The sequence below is a fragment of the Oncorhynchus mykiss genome, chromosome 8 (assembly GCF_057628025.1).
Source record: "Oncorhynchus mykiss isolate SJ-2025 chromosome 8, ASM5762802v1, whole genome shotgun sequence".
Taxonomy (NCBI): Eukaryota; Metazoa; Chordata; class Actinopteri; order Salmoniformes; family Salmonidae; genus Oncorhynchus; species Oncorhynchus mykiss.
In genome coordinates, this window is record NC_143029.1 from 28,069,107 (window position 1) to 28,093,755 (window position 24,649).

Below are 24,649 nucleotides of genomic sequence, written 5' to 3' on the forward strand. Positions count from 1 at the left end.
TAAATTCCCACATGGCTCCCCTCTGTCGCTTTTCCCAATGCCTTCCCATACCGTTCACTTTGACATGTTACCTAGTAACCTCAAAAATACAATATTAATGCCATTTCAATGAGCTTGGGAAAGAGCCAACATCCTGACAATTTCTCCCTTCAGTCGATATAAGCTCTGGGTATTTATCGTGGAGATTTAAAAACTGAGGTGTGTTGACACGATTGTAACCACTTTTTATATATCAGAGTAAAGTCACTCCAGTCCCATCACCACAGCTTTGGTCGCATGCTGTCATTCACTTATGCATATCTGAAAGGGGCTCTTTGATTCGTTTAAGTCTTATCAGTCTGAATAAGTGGATGATGGTAAGCACATGGTAATACCGCCCACTGCAGGGTAAAAAGTCTGTGTGATCCACATTACCAGTACAGAGGAATGTAGAAACTACTCTCCCACCGAAGAAGCTTTAATTCACCAAATAAGTATCACCTTTGAGGGTCCCGGTGTCAGACAAATCCTGACTCCCTCGTCTGTCATTGACCTTTCAGGAAGCAATCACTTCTCATAAAATGGCCACCCTATAAATTGCCAAAATACAGTAACATTCTGGGTGAAACAAGGTGGTCTTATTTGTGGACTTATTACACTGTTGAACCATGACTATAAAATCCTGACGAACGATGAGTGGAAGGGTAATATCGCACCTTGGTGTCAAAGCACATCGCCAGGCTCCCACCTGCTATTCAGAGAGCAGTAGTATTGTGCCCTTGGGGTACTTCATGGGCCGTTTAAGCCCTCATTCCTGCATCTCCCCCCACCAACCCCTGAGAGATCATTCATTTTACTTGGAAAGGATGGTGTGATGGAGAAAAGAGCAGTAAACTGAAAAATGCCAGTGAAAAAGCCCCCCGGCACATCCGAATCTGGCCTTCAGTCCAAGTGCCTCCGCAGACATTTCCAGAGTGGACGATGACAGGACCATGGGGTTAACCTCTAGGAGTTGGTTTGCATAATGGTCCTTTTTGTAAAGGGTAAACGGATGTTTCTCATTAGAGAAATATTGGCCTGCACCTTTAATCAGTGTTCAAAAAATGGTATGGAAATTCTTGTTGAAAGTGGAGGCAAGACTTGGGTGGGTTCCAATGGAGATGTGAAGGTAAAAGTGGAGGTTTCAGATTTCCTCTCTGAAAATAAGGTCAGGGAAACGGACCAAATTTATGAGGAGAAGGGATGGGATGGAATAGAAAGAAAGGGAGTAAAGAGAGCGGAAAATGGTAGGATCTTAAAATAGGAGGCTGCTGGTGGTGGGTCTCATACTTTCATAAACCCCAAATAGCCTACAATGGATAGATCTGTTTAGATTTGGAATATGTCTATCTGCATGGGATAATCTATATGGGTGTGCTTTGTATTGAGCAATCAGTATCTTTCATTATTTTCACACTGAGCTGAGCCAAGCTGAATTGTACTGTTGTGCTGGCCTGGTTAGGCCTACTTATCTACCATAGTTGCTGGAACCATGCTAGAAAGGACAATGTAAAAATAAAAAGAGCTGAGCCAGTGCAGTTTGGTTCGGCACAATATTGTGAAAAGGGTATTTGATAGTTCATTAGGGCTGGGAATTGCCAGGGATATCAGGATATGATATCACAATACTTACAGTTGAAGTCGGAAGTTTACATTTCACATAGACCTTAGCCAAATACATTTAAACTCAGTTTTTCACAATTCCTGACATTTAATCCTAGTAAAAATTAGGTTAGGATCCCCACTTTATTTTAAGAATGTGAAATGTCAGAATAATATTAGAGATTGTTCTGCTTTTATTTCTTTCATCACATTCCCAGTGGGTCAGAAGTTTACATACTAATTGAGTGAATTTGGTAGCGTTGCCTTTAAATTGTTTAACTTGGGCCAAATGTTTCGGGTAGACTTCCACAAGCTTCCCACAATAAGTTGGGTGAATTTTGGCCCATTCCTCCTGACAGAGCTGGTGTAACTGTAGGTTTGTAGGCCTCCTTGCTCGCACACGTTTTTTCAGTTCTGCCCACAAATTTTCTATGGGATTGAGATCAGGGCTTTGTGATGGCCACTCCAATACCTTGACTTTGTTGTCCTTAAGCCATTTTGTCACAACTTTGGAAGTATGCTTGGTTTCATTGTCCATTTGGAAGACCCATTTGCGACCAAGCTTTAACGTCATGACTGTTGTCTTGATGTTGCTTCAATATAGCCACATCATTTTTCTACCTCATCATGCCATCTATTTTGTGAAGTGCACCAGTCCCTCCTGCAGCAAAGCACCCCCACAACATGATGCTGCCACCACCGTGCGGTTGGAATGGTGTTCTTCGGGTTGCAAGCCTCCCCCTTTTTCCTCCAAACATAACGATGGTCATTATGGCCAAACAGTTCTATTTTTGTTTCATCAGACCAGAGGACATTTCTCCAAAAAGTGTGATCTTTGTCCCCATGTGCAGTTGTAAACTGTAGTTAAGGTAGGTCTTGAAACACATCCACAGGTATACCTCCAATTGACTCAAATGATGTCAATTAGCCTACCAGAAGCTTCTAAAGCAATGGCATCATTTTCTGGAATTTTCCAAGCTGTTTAAAGGCACAGTCAACTTAGATTATTTGACTGTATCACAATTCCAGTGGGTCAGAAGTTGACATACACTGTCTGTAAACAATTGTTGGAAAGATTACTGGTGTCCATGGACAAAGTAGATTGCCTAACAGTTTGTTAATAAGAAATTTGTGGAGTGGTTGAAACACTTAGGTTGGAGTCATTAAAACTAGTTTATGTAAACTTCCGACTTCAACTGTAGGTGCGGAAACGATATGTATTGCGATTCTCACGAATCTCCCTATTTTTATTTGATTTTTTATTTGATAGCGTTTTGATGTTCCAAACATATTGCTCACTATATGTCAAGATGAGAGAGAATTTGTTTTGATCAGTCATTGAAATAAAAGTGCTGAAAACGTGTTGGCTCACTATTTAAAGAGAATATGGAGAACAAGCTATAGGATGAAAAATATGGGAGTTTTGGCGTAGGTACAGCCGACTCGCGCTAGCTGAAAGACCATTTTTGCTTGATCCAACAATGCTGTCTCGAAGCTCTGTACAGAGGGTGTGACGCAATTGCGGAACCTCCAGAGGCTTGCAGAAGCTAGATTGAGCTCTGTACTGACGTGCACCTTCCAAATTTTGCAACAATGCGGAGGGCACTGTATTTCTCCGTATAGGTCCACATTGACATAATTGGTTGACAGAAGGTCGGGGGCGGTACGTCCTGTATAAACACACTCACTTCCTTGATATTTCAGTTTTTTTTATAAAAAATATATAAAATAAACTAACATTTTTCTAAAAAACAGTGGTTGCTTTGTCATTTTGTGTAGATTGAGGGGGGAAAACAAATCTATCCATTTTAGAATTAGGTTCTAACATAACAAATTGTGGAAAAAGTCGAGGCGTCTGAACTTTCCAAATGCACTGCATTTACCTACATAACTCAGTGTTATGTTAGCACATTTGTTTATTGGAGTATTTGTGTACCAGCACGTGTTTATTGCGCAGATTTTAAAAAAGTGTGTATTTGTGGGGGCTTTTGCATGCTTGTTTGGGTGTGTTTTAATGGGGGAGCGAGCGGTGAAGGGTATAGCCATTAGAAGTAGCATCTGTTCATGTCATTACTACCACTACAGCAGACCCCACTGCAGTCCTTTGTGCTGCACTAGTCCTCACCACGGGCCCTGGGAAGGTAAGAGTAGAGAGCCCAGAGTTTGTTTCAATCTGAAGGGATGGGGGAGAATAGTTGTAATGGTGTGACTTGGAAAGGGAGAGAACACTCTTAAATTTTAGTTTGGAGTGGGCATCCATTCCCATCTCATTAATTGAAAGAGATTTTCTTAATTATTTTTGTTCTTTTGGTAGTTTAGGAGAGACTTTTGCCTTTTATCTGAAGGGACATCCAATTAACACGCATACAGTAGGATCTGTGGGTCATGTTGGATTCAAACCCACAACTACTGTTATAAGCAACCATGCGCCTTCCAACTAAGCCAACTGAAGCATCGCTTCTTTGAGGATTGTGATCTGTCCTCATCACTCATGTATGATACTATGCCCTATACTGTTCCCTGATGGCTAGCCAGAAGCCCCACGGAGAAGGCCACAAGCCTAACTGTGCGTGCAATGTTCAGAGAGCCCGTTTAACCATTTTAGCACAGGTTTTGGGGGGAAGCGGCGTTGAACAGTCGACAAGCCCGGGCCTGCTTTGGGGTAAAAGCAGCAGGCTGGTTTGTCCCGCTTCAGCCCTGATCTGGCATAGCCATACCGTACACTGCCCCTATGTCCCTTTCTCCTTTTGCTAACACTGGACTGGCCTGGGGTAATTTTGATCAAATGTTTGTTAAAAAAAAATCAACAGAAATCCACATTTGAAATAGAAAACCTGCAGCTTTTGAATTTACTTTCTAAATTCACTGAATTTAAATGGAATTGATCGCCTCAGTCTCCCGTCCTCCTACTGGAGGGCAAAGCGCTCAGCCCCTAGGAAGGGACTTCCTCTTTTTGAGCAGGGATGATGGAAAGGAGGCAGGAAGGAAGGAAGGGATAGAGGGCCCTAAAATGGAACATAGCCTTTCTTAATCAGTGCCCTGAAGCCAAAATCAATCATCATGTCTGGCGATAAAGAACTTTCCCCACCCAGGCTCCTTTTTATAATTGTTGTGTGTACTGTATGTGCAGGGTTTCCTTCAGCTGGCTTTTGGACGATTTAAAAAAATTAATGAAAAAACTATAAAATTGCCACCGGTCAACATAAATATATTTGACTGGTCAAGCTTATCGGTATATAGGTTAATTTGCATAATTTAGTGGAATTAAATTAGTGTGTGTGTATTTTCATTAGTCGTTATGATTCTTATCACACAGCATACAGTCTAGTTTGAGCGGAAAATCTGTAAGAACGCGAGAGCTGCTGCTACAGGTCCTGTTATAAATGCACGTTTCACTCCAGCAACAATTCGAAATGCAATTGTGTGTTAACGGTTTGGACGCCACTATTAAAGAGCTACTATTTTCTCCCATCTCTTATGAGGCATGTCTTACGTTGTTTCGAAGTAGCCGAGACAAAATTTGTTTCTATAAACCTGGAGGAAATTATTTTCTAAAGTCTTCCAAATGCCATTGAAACAAGTAACATATATTTCTCTCATGTAATATTATTTCATTGTCCAAAGGCACAATCTTAGTTATATTAGCAACCCATGCTAGTTGCAGCTTTAGATCTCCCATCTTTCAACATTTCTAACGGATATTTCCATCTCTGTCACATGAGAACGCTCGCATGTGCTGTGCGTTTTTGACTTGTTTTCCCGCTAATTGCATTATGCAACAAACATGAACTTTAAAAAGCAGTAGGCTACACGCTATCTTGGCACACCTGTATTTAGGCATTTTCTCCCTTCTCTGCAGATCCCCTCAAGCTCTGTCAGGTTGGATGGGGAGTGTCGCTGCTCAGCTATTTTCAGGTCTCTCCAGAGATGTTTGATCAGGTTTATGTCTGGACTCTGGCTGGGCCACTCAAGGACATTCAGAGACTTGTCCAGGAGCCACTCCTGCGTTGTCTTGGCTGTGTGCTTAGGGGCGTAGTCCTGTTGGAAGGTGACCCTTCGCCCCAGTCTGAGGTCCTGAGCGCTCTGGAGCAGATTTTCATCAAGGATCTCTCTGTACTTTTCTCTGTTCATCTTTCCCTCAATCCTGACTAGTCTCCCAGTCTCTGCCGCTGAAAGTCATCCCCACAGCATGATGCTGTCACCACCATGCTTCACTGTAGGAATGGTGCCAGGTTTCCTCCAGACGTGACACATGGCATTCAAGTCAATCTTGGTTTCATTAGACCAGAAAATATTGTTTCTCATGGTCTGAGTCCCTTAGGTGCCTTTTGGCATACTCCACTCTACCATAAAGGCCTGATTAGTGGAGTGCTGCAGAGATGCTTGACTTTCTGGAAGGTTCACCCATCTCCACAGAGGAACTCTGGCGCTCTGTCAGAGTGACCATCACATTCTTGGTCACCTCCCTGACAAAGGCCCTTCTCCCCTGATTTGCTCAGTTTGGCTGGGTGGCTAGCTCTAGAAAGAGTTGGTTGTTCCAAACTAATTCAATTTAAGAATGATGGAGGCCACTGTGTTCTTGGGGACTTTCAATGCCGCATATACTTTTTTTGCACCTTTCCACAGATCTGTGCCTCAACACAATCCTATCTCAGAGATTTATGGACAATTCCTTCAACCTCATGCCTTGGTTTTTTTTCTCTGACATGCACTGTCAGCTGTGGGACCTTTTGTATAGACAGGTGTGTGCCTTTCCACATCATGTCCAATCAATTGAATTTACCACAGGTGGACTCCAAGTTGTAGAAACTACTCAATAATGATCAATGGAAACAGGATGCACCTGAGCTCAATTTCGAGTTTCTTAGCAAAGGGTCTGAATACTTACTTATTTTTATTTTTTGTCATTATGGAGTATTGTGTGTAGATTGAAAAAAAAGTGTTACGGTTTGCTGGTATCCAGATTTTCATACCTTCACACTGTGCCTGTCCCATACGGTATTACCGGCGGTGCACACAAAGGGGGCTATTTATTTTCCAAACATCAAAAAATATCCCAAAAAGTATCAGTTAGCAGAATGCTAACAAATACAAAGGGATTCCCGTAGCGGATGCTAGGTAAATACTAACTAGGACAGGCAACCCACTTCATAAAGTAATGCAAGTATCTCAAAATACCTCTGTTTGCTGAACACACAAAATAAATAGTAGATGGCATGGATCTTAGTAGTGAATTTCATCTGAAGACTTAAGTTCCCCTGCATCGGATCACCTCACAACGCACACAACACACTCCATGGGAGAGACTGGGCAGGGCTTCCTGCCTCTACAGACACTTCCGCTTTACCAACACAAACCCCAGCCCTTAAGTCTCCACCACCAAAAACTATAATACACACAGGGCACTACTGTCTGTTTGTCACACACGGACACAGGGCCATCCATGAGTGCAGCTGAGACGATGCCCTAACCTAGAGACCCTCTACTCTGCATAGTGACACAGCAATACATCCATTACAAAACCAGCCCAGAGTCAATAAGACAAACAAAATTCAAAACACATACCTCAATTAAATCATACACCACGCTGGTATCAAAGCAACTCCATACTAAGTGGGTATTTGAATATTTCTGGGGTCAATCAGTGTGCCTTAATGTTCACTCCGACCCAGCTGCTCAGATAAAATAACAGATTAGCTTGCCATCTCCTTTGTGTGACATGCCGATGACAGGCAAGTTAGCTACAGTACGTGGCTTACTGTACTGTCATACCCTCTGTTACAATCCCATTATTGAGGCTTTAAAGGGATAGTTTACTCAAATTACAAAATGTACATTAACTTCATTGAGCTAAGGAAACCAATGATTTGCATAAGATAATTTGGACATAAAGAGCAATGTTCCCTCTAAACTGCGCGCCTGCAGTAGCCCCGGGTCTGCCGTGCAGAAATATCAGCCCACTGAGAGAAGCACTAGATTGAACTTCACTCAACTTTCTAGAGCAGTGGTCATGTCGATCTCCAAGGCATTCCTAGTCGATCGCCAAACATTTCTATAAGATTACCGTGTTACATAGCAGGCATAAAAGAAAGCTACAGCAAAGTTGATACTGTGAGATTTCATTTTTTTTCAAACCACGACTAGAGAGAGACTGTCAATATAGCAAAGAGCTTCTGTTTTTATAAGTGAGTTCATGTTTAAGTTCTTACTCTGCACTGTCAACACTTTGTATTCAACACTTTTATTAACCATAAAATGCGCGTTCTTCCTATTTCCACTCAGCATTACAACAAGCACTGCATCAGTAATTAATTAGTTGGAAAGTGTTATCATTCATGGCTTGGGTCTTTTTTGTATCAAGGAATATTTCACTATTCTCATAGGTGTAAAAACATGAATTTGTACATTAGGCAGAAATAATGCGGTGCGACTGTCCATTTTTTGGTCAGTGTCAGTGGAGGAAAGGGAGAGCGGAGGGATGTTGAGAGGCGGACTCTGTCTGCTGCTCTCTCCCTCCGCTGAGACTGACCATCAAATGCAGGCACCATCAGCCCACTAATATATTTCAAATGTAAAGCTAATTATTTAAAACCTGTTACGGATGATGCGAATTCTCGCAACTTTTTGTAAAAAATCGCGCAACATTTCAACGTCCTGCTACTCATGCCAGGAATATAGTATATGCATATGATAAGTATGTGTGTATAGAAAACACTCTGACGTTTCTAAAACTGGTTAAATCATGTCTGTGGCTATAACAGAACGTGTTCAGGAGTAAAAATCCTAGGGAAAACTGTTCACCAAAAACACAAAAAAAATATTCATCCGCCAGTCTTTGAATTGTCTAAGGCGATAGAAAATAGATGAGGTTCCGTTTACAACGCCTACAGCTTCCATACGATGTCGCCAATACTGGCATTTCAAGTTTATCCTTGGTGGGATGACGTATAGGCACTTCCTGTCTTGGGGTGCACCCAGGAAATTATGAAAGTGAAAAAAATGGACGATGATTTCAAGACTTGCTGCTATCGAATACAGATCGCCCCGTGATCAATTTTATCGATTATTAACGTTTATTAATACCTAAAGTTGGTTTACAAAAGTAGTTTGAAGTGATTTGTAAACGTTTATAGGCAACTTTTTTAATTTTAAAAAGTGACGTTGCGTCTTGTAAAGGTGAATTTTCCTTGGATCAGACGGCCTTCATAAATGGACATTTTGGGCATACTTTGACGGATTTAATCGGGAAAAAGACCCAATTGTGATGTTTATGGGACATATAGGAGTGCCAACAAAGAAGCTCGTCAAAGGTAATGAATGTTTTATATTTTATTTCTGCGTTTTGTGTAGCGCCGGCTACCGCTAAATCTTTTGTTTAGGTCTCGTTCAGGTATTTTGGGGGGTGCATGCTATCAGATAATAGCTTCTCATGCTTTCGCCGAAAAGCATTTTACAAATCTGACATGTTGGCTAGATTCACAACGAGTGTAGCTTTAATTGAGTATCTTGCGTGTGTGTTTTAATGAAAGTTTGAGTTTTATCGAGTACTATAGGTGGCGCTCTGAAATTTCCGCTGATTTGGTTCCTGTGCAGGAACCAACATCCGTAACAGGTTAATTAAACGTATCCTCACTCAGCTAAGCCTCACAAGTAATACAACAATGGATCTATTACCGGTGTGATCATATAGCCGTCCTCAAATTGAGGGGAAAAAAAATTGCCTGAACAACAATGCATTGGCAGGGCATTTCATGCAAAGCTAATATACGGTGATAATGTATTGACCCTAGGGCTAGCATGCACAACTTGGAATGAATGTAAAGTAAACTCAGATGAACAGTGGATAAGACTCGTGCTGAAACTCCTACCTACAGAATGCACACTGCAGATAAACACAACAACCTCGCCACACTCCTGTCCGAGTCGCGAAAACGAAAGAAAGAACAAGGCCAGTGAATCTCCCTTAGTGCCAGAAATATGGGGTGACCGTTTAATCATGGTAAACCAGCTCTGATGCTGCTGATGGTGATTAGTAGCCTACCAAACTTGTTATTTGTCTGGTACACAGCAGTCTATTGACTCTCTAACTCTGACATCAATGCAAATGTATTCAAATCTAATCAAACACTTCATGAGAGTCCATAAGCTCATGTTGCTCAACATTTCTGTAGGCTATGCAATTGCGGGAGAAAACAGTGATGGCCACTAATAAAGAGAGGAGGATCCCATCAGCTTTCTATAGGCTAGGCCTACTATATTTCTCAACTTTCCTAATATTAAACACATTGTTTATATTTTCAACAGGAATATAGCTTACCTGGCTGGCATGAAAATAAAGCACGGTGAAAGTGTCCTATTCTCTAAGTGTGTAGATTACATATTTTTTCCACCGCCCCTGTTTTACAGTTGCATGATAATGCTCTATTCTAAATCAAAACAAATTTCACACATATATTATTTACTATATGTTATGTCAAGATTAAATCAAGTCTGATGGGTGACAATGTTAGCCTATCACTTGTGAATTATATATTATTACTTTCTTATGCTGATGTCCATCCTTACATATTTTGAAAGAGGAGGTTATCATGATTAAAATGGTGTCCAATTTGAAAATCTAAATATACACACTGCGAGATATTTGGCAAAATAGACAGACATACCTATATTTCCCTATAGGAAACAGTGGGATGACCTCAGAGTTCCATGGGTCATTTTTTACCAGCAGCGTGGGCAGGTCTCATTGCCAACAATAGCAAAGCAGGCATTGTGGCGTAGAATAATAGGCTGGGAATAGAACGTTCGGAAGGCGAGTTGGTGCCACGGTGCTCAATAGAACTAATAGGAGCTGGCAGGGTGAAAAATGCCAAAATTAGGCCCGTTTTTTTTTTCGTGATTACTTCGAATATACGGCAAGCAGCTGGGACACAGGGTAATATTATGAAACTGTGCTTCACAGTGGATGCCATGAACTACTTCTTATCAGAAAAAAGCATTGTTAGGCAGAAATTTTTAACTATTAGAGGTGAACGGAACACCACGCCCTTTTCCTCTCTTTATCTGGGGCTCCACGCAAGATCTCACCCCGTGGGGTCAAAATGATCACAAGAACGGTGAGCAAAAATCCCAGAACCACACACCTAGTGAATGACCTGCAGAGAGCTGGGACCAAAGTAACAAAGCCTACCATCAGTAACGCACTACGCCGCCAGGGCTCAAATCCTGCAGTACCAGACGTGTCCCCCTGCTTAACTTCTTGCGACTAGCAAACCCGTATCCGGGAGCGTAATCATAGCCTCAAACGCATTAGCATAACGCAACTTTTCCTATTCATGAAAATTGCAAATGAAATAAATATATTCAAACTTTTAACAGCACTGTCATCTCAGATTTTCAAAATATGCGTTACAGCCAACGCTAGACAAGCATTTGTGTAAGTTTAGCATGTCATAATGCTATGCTAGGCTCTGCTGGCAGCAGGCAACATTTTCACGAAAATAAGAAAAGCAACCAAATTAAATCATTTACCTTTGAAGAACTTCAGATGCTTTCACTCAGGAGACTCCCAGTTAGATAGCAAAGGTCCCGTTTGTTCATCAGTTTTGGCTGAGAAATCGACCGAAAAATACTTCAACTATAACGCCAAACTATATATATATATATATTCGATAATATATCCGTCAAGGCAATTGTTTTCTCATAAGTGATTGGAAAAATGGCTACCTCAGTATTTTACGCAAGATTTTCTCCGGGAGACACCATGTGACCACTCGCCAAATATGGACCCTTACAGCCATTCTCCAATGGAAATGCCTAAAAAGACGTCACAATGCTGTAGACTGCTTGGGGAATGCGTGGAAAACGTAAGCTCATTCGTAGCTCATTCACAGCCATATAAAAGGAGTCATTGGCATGAGGCGGTTTCAAAAAAATGCAGCACTCCTTATTGGATTTTTATCTGGGTTTCGCCTGTAACATCAGTTCTGTGGCACTCACAGACAATATCTTTGCAGTTTTGGAAACGTCAGTGTTTTCTTTCCAAAGCTGTCAATTATATGCATAGTCAAGCATCTTTTCGTGACAAAATATCTTGTTTAAAACGGGAATGTTTTTCATCCAAAAATTAAAATATATCCAACTGGTTAAGCCAATACATGTCAATACAATACTGGCCTAGCCAGTCTCCAGATCTCTCTCAGCCTATTGCGGACAGGCTGAGCACCGATGGAGGGATTGTGCGTTCCTGGTGTTAATTTGGGCAGTTGTTGCCGTCCTGTACCTGTCCCGCAGTTGTGAGGTTCGGATGTACCGATCCTGTGCAGGTGTTGTTACACATGGTCTGCCACTGCGAGGACGATCATCTGTCCGTCCTGTCTCGCTGTAGCTCTGTCTTAGGCGTCTCACAGCAATTTATTGCCCTGGCCACATCTGCAGTCCTCATGCCTCCTTGCAGCATGCCTAAGGCACATTCACGCAGATGAGCAGGGACCCTGGGCATCTTTCTTTTGGTGTTTTTCAGAGTCAGTAGAAAGGCCTCTTTTTTTTTTTTTCTTTTTTTTTTTCATAACTGTGACCTTAATTGCCTACCGTCTGTAAACTGTTAGTGTCTTAACAACCATCCCACAGGTGCATGTTCATTAATTTTAAACCCTTTACAATGAAGATCTGTGAAGTTAATTCGTAAAAATCCAAATATCTTTGAAAGACAGGATCCTGAAAAGGGACGTTTCTTTTTTTTTTTGCTGGGTTTAGTAGTTTTGTTTGGAACACAACCCTTCATTTCTGCTATCACACAATTACTGTTGTTTACACAATCCATAAACAGTCCATTATATAATCGCAATCTGGGTCAGGTGGGAATGATTTTACTTTCCACACAAGTTATTTTTCAGTTTCGTCCTAAAAACCGATTGTGGTGGGGGGAAAAAAGTGATACATTTTTTGGTGCCATTTAGGCGAAATTGGAATTCTAAGCGTCACTACTGCCAACATGACTCTAGCTAAGTTTATGAAATTCAATCTTAGTGTGAGGGTTTCATAAGGAAATTTAAAGAAACAGATTGTAATTTTGATGCACATAGAAAGGAAACATAGGTGCATGTGCCACTATGACATTTCTTCACAATATACAAAAAGGCTAATTTGGTTCATAACAACCCAGGGTATGATGACCTTTCATTTTGTAACTGTACGTCAAACATAGTGATCATAAATGTTGACGCTGTATATGACATGAGTTTTATGATATGGAATTGTGAAGTGCACATTTGGACTCACAGGTGTTTGGCTTGCTTATATGACATCAAAGCGCCTCAACATCTCATATTTCAAAATACATTGAGTCCTCTTCATTTACAGCATTTCCCTGACTCGGACACATTTGCTAAAGTTGTCCAATTACCGGGAGGGATTGGGGTAATTCTTGTTGCGCATGGTGCTGTCAGAACGGCTGTCAGTCAAAACCCTTAGAGCGCTGTGAATCGTAGAGACCGAGCTCTGGCTTCATGTATGTACAGGATGTTACTCTACAGCCGCTACGTTCCAATTTAGGTGCCATTTTCAACACGTATACAGGTACGAGTGTAAAGGTTAACACTCAAAAGTATCATCAACATAGCAGGGTGCTTACCCACTTAGAGCCTAGAACAACGTAATTCAAGTAGTGAATATTCTTCCCACTTTGTGCCCTCACATGGCTACGTTGGGAAGACTCAATCGGGGCAGTCTGGGTAGATATGTATTTCGTTGTTTTCTGTAAGCAGGAAGTTGTCCAACTGCGTATGATGATGTCATGTAATATAGTTAATTTAGTTTATTAAGTCAAATCAGTTGCATTTGTCACATGTGCCAAATACAACAGGTGTAGTGAAACGCTGACTTACAAGCCCTTAACCAACAAAGCAGTTAAAAAAAATAAAAATAAGTTAAAGTATTTACTAAAATAAACTGAAGTAACAAAAATAGAAAAATAACAAATTATTAGAGTAACAATAAAATAACAGGAACAATGCTATATACAGGGGCTACCTGTACAGCAACCAATATAAACCTTTGTGATTCTCACTTTGATTCATTCATTATTTTTCAGGGGATGAATAAAACTGAATAAACTCTCTCTTTCTCTGCTCCCTTTTCTTTCCAGTGTTTCGGTTCTGATCTTCAACACCACCTCGCACTGCTTCGTCTTGGTCAAGCAGTTCCGCCCAGGTAATACCCCCTTTTTTGCTCTAATCATCTTTCATCCACAAGGACAGTTTTTTTTCTTGTAAGGACTGTAAATTCACATCCCTTTCCATATATTTTTTATTAGACAGTGAAGAAGGACAGGAAAGTGCAGGAAAGTAAGGCAGAGAAAGTGTGTTAGAAGGGCGTGGGTCTGATTCAAACCCACCACAACCTTGCTTTATCCCTGTGGGGAAACCCTGCTATTGTCACATTCCAAGCTTCTTACCCAACACCTGTGTATTATGCTGAACTCCCACTTGAGCGTGTCAAGTGCAACAATATGCCCCCTGCCACGTGGCCTGGGATCTGTCTGGCACTGTCGAGGCTTGTCTACTACTGTGAAAAATGCTGATGGACTCTCTCCACCCGGCTGGTGCACCGCCCCATCAAGGCTTTAAAAGCCATTAGTCATCCCATGGCACGCGGCCCTGTTCCATTGCATCAGCTAACGCCTACCTTCATCTCCCACAACCCCTGTGGTATTCACCAGGGTTGGGGTCGATTTCTTTGTGAATTTAAATGGAATTGTAATGGAATTTAACCCAACCCTGGTGTGGACCGATGAGGGGGGAAAACAGGCGCTTAATTATATATTATTTTCGGCTGCTTGTGGTAGGCTGTGGAGCATTCGCCATATTATGTAGAAGGATTGGGTGCTTACATGTATCCCGTCCTCTTAGATCTTCAAACCCTGAATCATTTGTGTCAAAGGGTAGGGGAATGGGGCCCATATCTCACCCGCTTAACTGATTCTAGGGAAGGTTGCTAAAGCCATGGGGAGAGCCCATCAGTAATGTCTTTGGTGCAGGTTACAATGGGGTGAGGTGCAGATGCAGATCTCATCCGTCTTACATTTGATGTATTATAAGCGGAGCAGTGCACACACACACACATGGAGGTCACTCTGACAGCGCTCCAGAGTTCCTCTGTGGAGATGGGAGTAACTTCCAGTAGGACAACACTCTCTGAAGCACTCCACCAATAATGCCTTTATGGTAGATTGGCCAGACAGAAGCCACTTCTCAATAAAATGCACATGACAAACCACTTAGTTTGCCAAAAGGCACCTAAAGGACTCTGATCATGAGAAACAAGATTCTCCTGCCAAGATTGAACTCTTTGGCCTGAATGCCAAGTGTCACATCTGGAGGAAACTAGGCACCTCTCATCATCTGGCCAATACCATCCCTACGGTGAAGCATGGTGGTGACAGCATCATGCTGGGGGATGTTTTTCAGCGGCAGGGACTGGGAGACTAGTCAGGATCAAGGAAAGATGAACAGAGCAAAGTAAAAAGAGATCCTTGATGAAAACCTGCTCAGGACCTCAGACTGGGGCGAAGGTTCACCTTCCAACAGGACAAGAACCCTAAGCACACAGACAAGACAACGCAGGATTGGCTTTGGGACAAGACAACGCAGGATTGGCTTCGGGACAAGTCTCTGCATGTCCTTGAGTGGCCAGCCAGAGCCCAGACTTAAATCCGTTCGAACATCTCTGGAGAGACCTGAAAATAGCTGTGCAGCGACACTCCCCATCCAACCTGACAGAGCTTGAGAGGATCTTCTGAGAAGAATGGGAGTAACTCCCCAAATGTAGGTGTGCCAAGCTTGTAGCATCGTACCCAAGAAGAGTCGAGGCTGTAATCGTGCTTCAATAAAGTACTGAGTAAAGAGTATGAATACTTATGTAAATGTGCTATTTTAGTTATTTATATTTGAGAAATTTGCACATTTCAAAAAATCAGTTTTTGCTTTGTCATTATGGGGTATTGTGTGTAAATTGAAAAAAAAAAAAACATTTAATCAATTTTAGAATAAGGCTGTAATGTAACAAGAAGTGATGGGTTCTGAATGCTTTCCGAATGCACTGTATGTATAGATTGCATTTTAATACTGCTACAGTGCCGTATTCTTGATTTTATTTTTACATTTGAATTGCTTGACATTTGACTGCATTGTTAGGAGCTTGCAACGTAAGCATTTTGCTGCACTGTCATAACACATGCTAAACTGTGTACGCGATCAGTGGACTTTGTATGAAATTAAACTGGAAGATAAAATAAAATCAAACACACCTCGTGTCTGCACTCTATGAAAAAAAAGCATTGGATGCATTTGTTTACTCCAGCTCACCTCCAAACACAATGCTTCCTTGTGTAATAGTGCGCAAAATGCCCCCGTTACTATGCGAGGCAGGCAACGTCCTTTGTTCGCCGCTAAGGCGCTGGGGACAGTGCGCTCCACAGAATGGAAGGAAGGCCTTGCATTGAATGTCTGTGTGTCCCAAATGACAACCTATTCCCTGTATTGTGCACTACTTAGGGCTCTGGTCAAAGTAGTGCACTATGAAGGGAATAGGGTGACATTTGGGATGTAGTCAGTTACTTTTTTCCCATTGCTTGAGGAACAATGTGTCTAAAAAGGTCAGCCTTTGTTTGAAGGCCATTGTGAGGCGACAAAATCACTCACAGGCGTTTTTGGTCGAAAGCTGAGTTGTTTGACTAAAGTAAATGTGTCACCCTATTTTTATCACACTCTTATTACGTTTTTTCCTTCCACCAGTAAAGTTTTTTTTAATGAGTTTAGAGGTTATGCTTTTCATGATTTTATAGGAGTAGGATTTTACTAGACATGCAGTTCACAGAAACAAAGTTTCAGACAATTATTATATCTCAATTGTGGCCTATTTGAAGGATTAAAACCTAGACTTTGATATGAACTGCGTACTATCACACTCAATTGTCGAAGTGAAAGGAACGATACATCACTGAGAAAAAGGTATATAGGCCTCCAAGTCGATGTCACTATACTGTAACATCTGTTGCTATCTAGCTCAACCCCTCTCACTCTCTCCACCCACTCTCCCTCTCTCCTCCTGCAGCTGTGTACATGTGCGAGTGGGAGAGGACCAAGCCCAAGGCACCTGACTCTAGCGAACAGGTGGCGGAGGAGAAAGAGGGGGCTGCGGTTGGGGGCGGGGAGACGCCCCCAGGCTCAGTGGGGATGACCTATGAGCTTTGCGCTGGCCTGGTGGACAAGGCTGACCTGTCGCTGGAAGAGATCGCCAGGCAGGAGGTACTGGAGGAGTGTGGCTACGACGTTCCAGTCGCCAAGCTGCGGAGGATCACCTCATACAGGTGTGTGTGTACCTATGGCTTCGAGGTGAATTTTCCCCTAGTTACAGGTCTAGGATCAGTTTCCACTCCCCTAATCTTAAACTTAAACTTCTTAGGGATCAAATCCCGTTAACAGGATCGATTTGACAACATTCGGTAAAATGGCAGAGCGCCAAATTCAAATGAATTATTAGAAATATTTCACTTTCATACAATCACAAGTGCAATACACCAAATTAAAGCTTTACTTGTTAATCCAGCCACGTGTCAGATTTCAAAAAGGCTTTACGGCGAAAGCAAACCATGCTATTATCTGAGGACAGCACCCCATCAAACAAACACAGACAAAAATATTTCATCCCGCCAGGCTTGACACACAACTTAGAAATAACGATATAATTCATGCCTTTGAAGAGCTTCTTCTGTTGGTACTCCAATATGTCCCATAAACATCACAAATGGTCCTTTTGTTAGATTAATTCTGTCGTTATATCTCCAAAATTTCCATTTATTTGGCGCGTTTGATCCAGAAAAACACTGGTTCCAACTAGCGCAACATGACTACAAAATATCTAAGTTACCTGTAATCGTTGTCCAAACATCTCAAACAACTTTCCTAATACAACTTTAGATACTTTTTTACGTAAATCTATCAAATTTAAGACGGGATAAACTGCATTCGATAGCGGATAAAAACAAAGTAGAGCGAGCTTTCAGGTCGCGCACCCAACCACAACAGTACACTAGACTCGACGCTCGTTCTGAACAGCCCTACTTCTTCATTACACAAAGGAAAAAGATCAACCAATTTCTAACGACTGTTGACATCCAGTGAAAGCGATAGGAACTACAAGCAAGTCACTTAGAAATCTAGATCCACATAGAAAACCTATTGAAAAGACTGTCACCTCAAAAAAAACATTTCCTGGATGGTTTGTCCTCGGGGTATCGCCTGCCAAATAACTTCTGTTATACTCAGACATCATTCAGAGTGTTTTCTATCCAAATCTACTAATAATATGCATATCCTAGCTTCTGGCCCTGAGTAGCAGGCAGTTTACTTTGGGCACGCTTTTCATCCGGAGGAGAAGGTTAACCGTTAGTGAGGAAAATGCAAAACTGAGCCAAGATCAGCGTCTAGGGCCGTGTTCATCCTATACGGCTCAACACACCCATTGCTTCATACAGGCGCATACAAGCACACACATATGCATACTAGCATGCACATATATACATTGTGCGGCTATGCAACATACAGTTGAAGTCGGAAGTTTACATACACTTAGGTTGGTGTCATTTAAATCTCGTTTTTCAACCACTTCACAAATTTCTTGTTAACAAATAATAGTTTTGGCAAGTCGGTTAGGACATCTACTTTGTGCATGACACAAGTCATTTTCCTAACAATTGTTTACAGATTATTTCACTTATAATTCACTGTATCACAATTCCTGTGGGTCAGAAGTTTACAATACACTAAGTTGACTGTGCCTTTAAACAGCTTGGAAAATTACAGAAAATGATGTAATGGCTTTAGAAATTTGATAGGCTAATGGACATCATTTGAGTCAATTGGAGGTGTATCTATGGATGTATTTCAAGGCCTGCCTTCAAACTCAGTACTTCTTTGCTTGACATCATGGGAAAATCAAAAGAAATCAGCCAAGACCTCAGACAAAAATTGTAGACCTCCACAAGTCTGGTTCATCCTTGGGAGCAATTTCCAAATGCCTGAAGGTACCACATTCATCTGTACAAACAATAGTACGCATGTATAAACACCATGGGACCACGTAGCCATCATACTGCCCAGGAAGGAGATGCGTTCTGTCTCCTAGAGATGAACGTACTTTTGTACGAAAAAGTGCAAATCAATCCCAGAACAACTGCAAAGGACCTTGTGAAGATGCTGGAGGAAACGGGTACATAAGTATCTATATCCACAGTAAAACGAGTCCTATATCGACATAACCTGAAAGGCCGCTCAGCAAGGAAGAAGCCACTGCTCCAAAACCACCATAAAAAAGCCAGACTCCGGTTACAACTGCACACGGGGACAACGATATACTTTTTGGAGAAATGTTCTCTGGTCTGATGAAACAAAAATAGAACTGTTTGGCCATAATGACCATCGTTATGATTGGAGGAAAAAGAGGGAGGCTTACAAGCCAAAGAACACCATCCCAACCGTGAAGCATGGGGGTGGCATCATCATGTTGTGGGGGTGCTTTGCTGCAGGAGGGACTGGTGCACTTCACAAAATAGATGGCATCATAAGTAAGGCCAAAATTCACCCAACTTATTATGGGAAGCTACAAATGTTTAATTTTGTTATAATAAGGTTGGTTGCAACTGGAGAATTGGTGTGGAAATCTGTTGCGGCTCACTCAAGTCGACTACAAAACCCGCAATGCTCTCTATGGGCTGGCTGGCTAGCTAACTAGCTAGCTAGCTAGATAAGGAGCTAGAAAACATAGCTACACACAATAATGCCAAAGTCAATATCATCATGTGAAGTAGCTAGTTAGCTGTACAACCACCTAAACAAACTGCACTATCAATTTAGGAGTCTACAATCTTGTCATGTTCAACCTGCAGATTGTGTGCTTCAGAGTTGAGTCTGACATTTGCAACGGCACCATGCATCTAACACCCTGCTGAAGACAGACAAATAGGATAAATGTGGTAGACCCTCTGTTAAATTACACATTTCGCGAGGTAGAAATATTGCAAAAATATGATCAATGGTTCATTCGAGAGCAGACAACCTCCTGCGTTATGACATTGTCCAGAAATCTGACATGTACAGTATGATAGTAGTTTTCGCAATCTAAAAGTAATCTTCCTATTAACTTCCAGTATAGTGAGAGTGGCTTCATTACAATGCTATGTCAGACCGGTTGTAGTTCTGCCTGCGTGAACGGCAAGAGCTCAATTAAACATGAATTGACCCCGGGAATCTATAGAACATTTCTCAGAGATGCCCAAAAATTCTATAACATTCAAAATCTTTATTTTACGTGAGCGAAGGCACCCCTTCTGATATGACCAAAGGATCCTCAGTAACCCTTTACATTCGTGCGAATTGGCCTATGAAAAATGCATACGCATGGTAGCAATTGAAAAGGAACAGTTTGGTGATGGAAAAGTTATTAGACCAAAGTTGAGGACACTGCTGTTCACCTGACTTAAGACTGAATCCATTGCACTTTAGATCTTATGTGCATTTTATATTCTGTACTTTTCACTCTATTTGTTGATAACGAAATCTGAAAATACTCTTGATACATTCAGTAACATGATAAGATTATTCCTGAAAAATGTATAGTAGATGCAACATAAGACCAAGAACTAACTGATGCCTCCAATTGGCCACACACCTCTCCAAAGTGTGCACAGTTCCTTTTATGATTTCAACTATAATATACTTTTTTGAGCATTCCTAACTGTGCTGCTGAGGGACTAGAGCAAGCACACTTGTAGTTGTTTTGGTTGAAACACAGCCCTCTATCCCCGCCATCACACCATTACTGTCAGGTGGGCATAATTTGAAAGCTTGTTCTTTTGCCAACATGACTAGCTCAGTAATAAAATGCCATCATAGTGTTTGGCTTTCACGGGGCAATTCAGAGAAACAGATTGTAATTTTGATGCAAGTAGAAAGGAGTCATGCATGCATTCAGGTGTTCCGTGGCAAATTTTCTTCACAATAGACAAATATGTGACTAACCGAGAAGCTCAATCTTGGGTAAGGGCGCATTCACACCGGCGACGCAGTCGCATGCAGAGCTGGCGGAGGAGTATGTGCTATGTGTAATTTGATGCGGAGTTTGATGTGCGTTTAGCGCAATCTCATGCAAGCAAGACCCTACCCCTTCACCATTCCAACACACCTTCCCATTTAAGTACATTGAGTTGGCGCTGTCATTTTACTCTGCGTTGCTCGTTGTGAACGGTGCGTTCACTGGCGCCACCCCGGCTTAAGCACCTCGATCCAATCAACTGAGCCATGGGGTGAGGAACCGTGGTCAGCTGGTAACACTCTTGGCTCCATGCATGTGTGGCTCCCCTCTGGAGACAATGTTCAATCCCTGTGTGCTCCCGTCTCTCCTCTCCCATCTCCCACTTAGTTTCACATTTATCTGTCAATAAAGCACTTAAAATACGTAAGGAGAGTGACTCTTCACCACCCCCCCACAAAAAAAAAAACAGAACGACAGGAACCTTGGTGTTCACATCGAGTTTAAAGGAAAGACCAGCTTTCTCCTTGATACAGTCGTATGAAAAGGTTTGGGCACCCCTGACAATTTCTATGATTTCCATTTATAAATAATTGGGTGTTTGGATCAGCAATTTCATTTTGATCTATCAAATAACTGATGGGACACAGTAATATTTCAGTAGTGAAATTAGTTTTTTTGGATTAACAGAAAATGTATGCATCATATGCATCAAAACAAAATTAGACAGGTGCATAAATTTGGGCACCCCAATAGAAAAATCGCATCAATATTTAGTAGAGCCTCCTTTTGCTAAAATAACAGCCTCTAGACACTTCCCATAGTCTCTGAGTGTCTGGATTCTGGATGAAGGTATTTTGGACCATTTCTCCTTACAAAACATCTCCAGTTCAGTTAGGTTTGATGGTTGCCGAGCATGGACAAGCCCGCTTCAAATCATCCCACAGATTTTCAATGATATTCAGGTCTGGGGACTGGGATGGGCCATTCCAGAACATTGTACTTGTTCCTCTGCATAAATGCCCGGGTAGATTTTGAGCAGTGTTTTGGGTCGTTGTCTTGTTGAAATATTCAGCCCCGGCGTAACTTCAACTTTGTGACTGATTCTTCAACATTATTCCCAAGAATCTGCTGATATTGAGTGGAATCCATGCAACCCTCAACTTGAACAAGATTCCCAGTAATGGCACTGGCCACACAGCCCCACAGCATGATGGAACCCCCACCAAATTTTACTGTGGGTAGCAAGTGTTTTTCTTGGAACGCTGTGTTCTTTTTTCTACACTGAGGTTGAAATTAACAATGAAATTGTGAAAATTATGAGAATACCCTTTTAGTGTAAGCTTTAATTGTAGTTTTTTTCCCTGGAATTTCAGCCCCTTCAGGTGGGATGGAGTTTTTGGCCCACAGCAGGACAACACAATCTGATCTGATTGCTCAGAATAATGACCAGTCATCTTTTATTTGCATATTTGTCCTCTTACTTTGAAAGGGTACACATGGTACTCTCTAGAACAGGGGTGTTCAATTCCAGTCCTCGAGGGCCTGATGTCACAGTTTGGCCCAGCTAATACACCTGACTCCAATAATCACCTAATCATGATCTTCAATGCAATTTGATTAATCAGCTGTATTTGCTAGGGATGGAGTAAGTGTGACACCCTCGTAGTTTCTCAGTCCTGCTCTAGAGTCTAGACCAGGGGTATTCAACTCTTACCCTACGAGGTCTGGAGCCTGCTGGTTTTTTAAATCTACCTGATAATTAATTGCACCCACCCAGTGTACCCTGTGGAACTGGCTTCATGGTCCAGAGTTGAGTTTGAGGGGTCTAGATGATCCTGTCTGCCAATCAGGGCTGTGTATGGAAGTGTATAAAAATGTGTATCAACACGCCCAAATCAAATTCTATTTGTCACATGCGCCGAATACAACGAGTGTAGACCTTACAGTGAAATGCTTACTTACAAGCCCTTAACGAACAATGCAGTTTAAGAAAAATATCAACAAAAAAGTAACAAGTAACGATCAGACTGAGCATTATAATTGCAACAGGAGGCCCAGGGAAAAATGATAACTATATTTGGAGTTATTTTCATTAAGTACACACAGTGCTCTATTAGACATACGGTGAGGATTTTAAAAATACAATTAAAAAGACTGCATTGATCCTTAATACATGTTTTATTTGTAGTGCGCTTTTCATTAACACAGACATTTACAACACACTGTACATTAGCACCAACCTTTAACCAGCTATTTGACCTTAACTGCATGTTTGAGCCATCACCAGCTTGTTCATAAAGTGATATAAAGCTTAGTTTATAAAAAAACAATCCACTCAGTTGTATTGTTTGTATGGTAGTGTTGTAGTTTCATTTATTCATGTAGGTAAGACTAATAGGAAGAGGAGATGGTATCCAGGGCCTTTTGGAGTACCAACTATCCATCCATCAAACAATTACAAATGACGGTCTGTTCTCTGACACTGTAGAACACTGCAGTGGAAAACATACGTAACCGCACCTCCCCCCCTCCCTACCCATGTTCCCTCCACTTCCGTTCTTCTAACATGCCTTTTGATTTGACCCCACCAGCTCCACCACTTGTTGTGGTGTGTTTATCGGCATTGTTATGTGTAGGTTTCTTCCCGTCTTATTAGATGGGTATCGTCTTAACCCCCATGGCTAACCCCATGGCCCCCTATGAGGGAGTGCCATGACAAAAGTACTTAGCTTGAAACACTGTGCTCTGGGTGCTTCCGTGGTGACAGGCGCCCACAGGCCCCAGCCCGATTGGGTTCACGACTGGCTAACAATGGATGTTTGAATTCTTCCATAGTGGCAAAACAAGAGCCAGACAAACGAATGGTGTCTGTGTGTGACGTCTCAGCCGTAAGCTGGGACAATTGGTTCCAGAGTAGTAAAATTAACATTGTAACACTTCTTTTTGTAACACTGCTTTAATAAATATTTTACACATTTTATTTTATTCCAAGGATGTGATTTTTCTTGCTATGGTGAAACCATTCTCTGTTTAAGTGTTATGAAGATTGAATTACCCCTAAACCAGTATAATATTTTTTCCTGTGCCATCCTGATCACATTCAGGTTGAATGTTTGTCAAGGTTAAAAGGGTTCAATGGTCTGCACACCTATGTGAGCTTATTTAATAAAAATAATAAAAAATAAATAAAAAGTTCAGTTCCAGAGCTTTGTAATGGTATATCTATATCATACATTACGATTGGTGTAACATTGGGAAGCTATGCTGCATTGAAAGTTTATACACTTGTAAACACATTTTTGAGGAAAAGCCCTTAAGATGTTTGCGGTGATTTCACACTTGCTAGAGAGCTCTTCATTGTTTACACCCATTTCGCATCATTCACACCTTTTAAGAAAACACTTTGAAGTTTGTAGAAATGTTAAAATAATGTGGGAGAATTTAACACGATATGGTAGTAGAACATCCAAAGAAAAACCAACCAGAATTTTTTTTGAGAGAGAGACTATCTTCTTAGAATGGCAAGTATAAAGACCCTCGCTTGAAAAACCAGAAAAGGGTGTTAATAGTGCTGTTTGCCCATCTTGATGCCGTAGCCAGTATATATTTCCTCAAAATCTGCAAAATTAATAAGGGAACTCAACAAATCAGTCATTCTTTTTTACGTTTTTGCCGAGGTGGTCTCGGTTGCAACATTTTAAATCTAAGATATTTGGTGCACTATTTCTCCAGTGAGAAAATGTGCATGAAAACAAGTTGTCTATCGTTGAATGACAACAAACACTTCATTGAAGAATCCCTACTGTTGACCAACCACTGACGAAGGGGCGTGGACTTCTGCTTCCAAATTTCAGGTTTCCTCGAGGAGAAATGTTGTGTGCGTGAACAGCCAGGAAAAAAAACCTTCCCGAAGACTAAAACAAACAAAAATGTGGTCATATAT

General features: G+C 41.5%; 1 protein-coding gene across 1 annotated transcript in view; it reads left to right on the forward strand.

The window, feature by feature from the left end:
• nudt14 (nudix (nucleoside diphosphate linked moiety X)-type motif 14) overlaps positions 1-24,649 on the forward strand; it is an 89,301-nt gene that overhangs the window by 57,737 nt on the left and 6,915 nt on the right. Inside the window, exons 3-4 of the mRNA XM_036985210.2 lie at positions 13,763-13,827; positions 16,729-16,984. Coding sequence (XP_036841105.1) covers positions 13,763-13,827; positions 16,729-16,984 — 321 coding nt within the window. The remainder of the gene's footprint in view (positions 1-13,762; positions 13,828-16,728; positions 16,985-24,649) is intronic.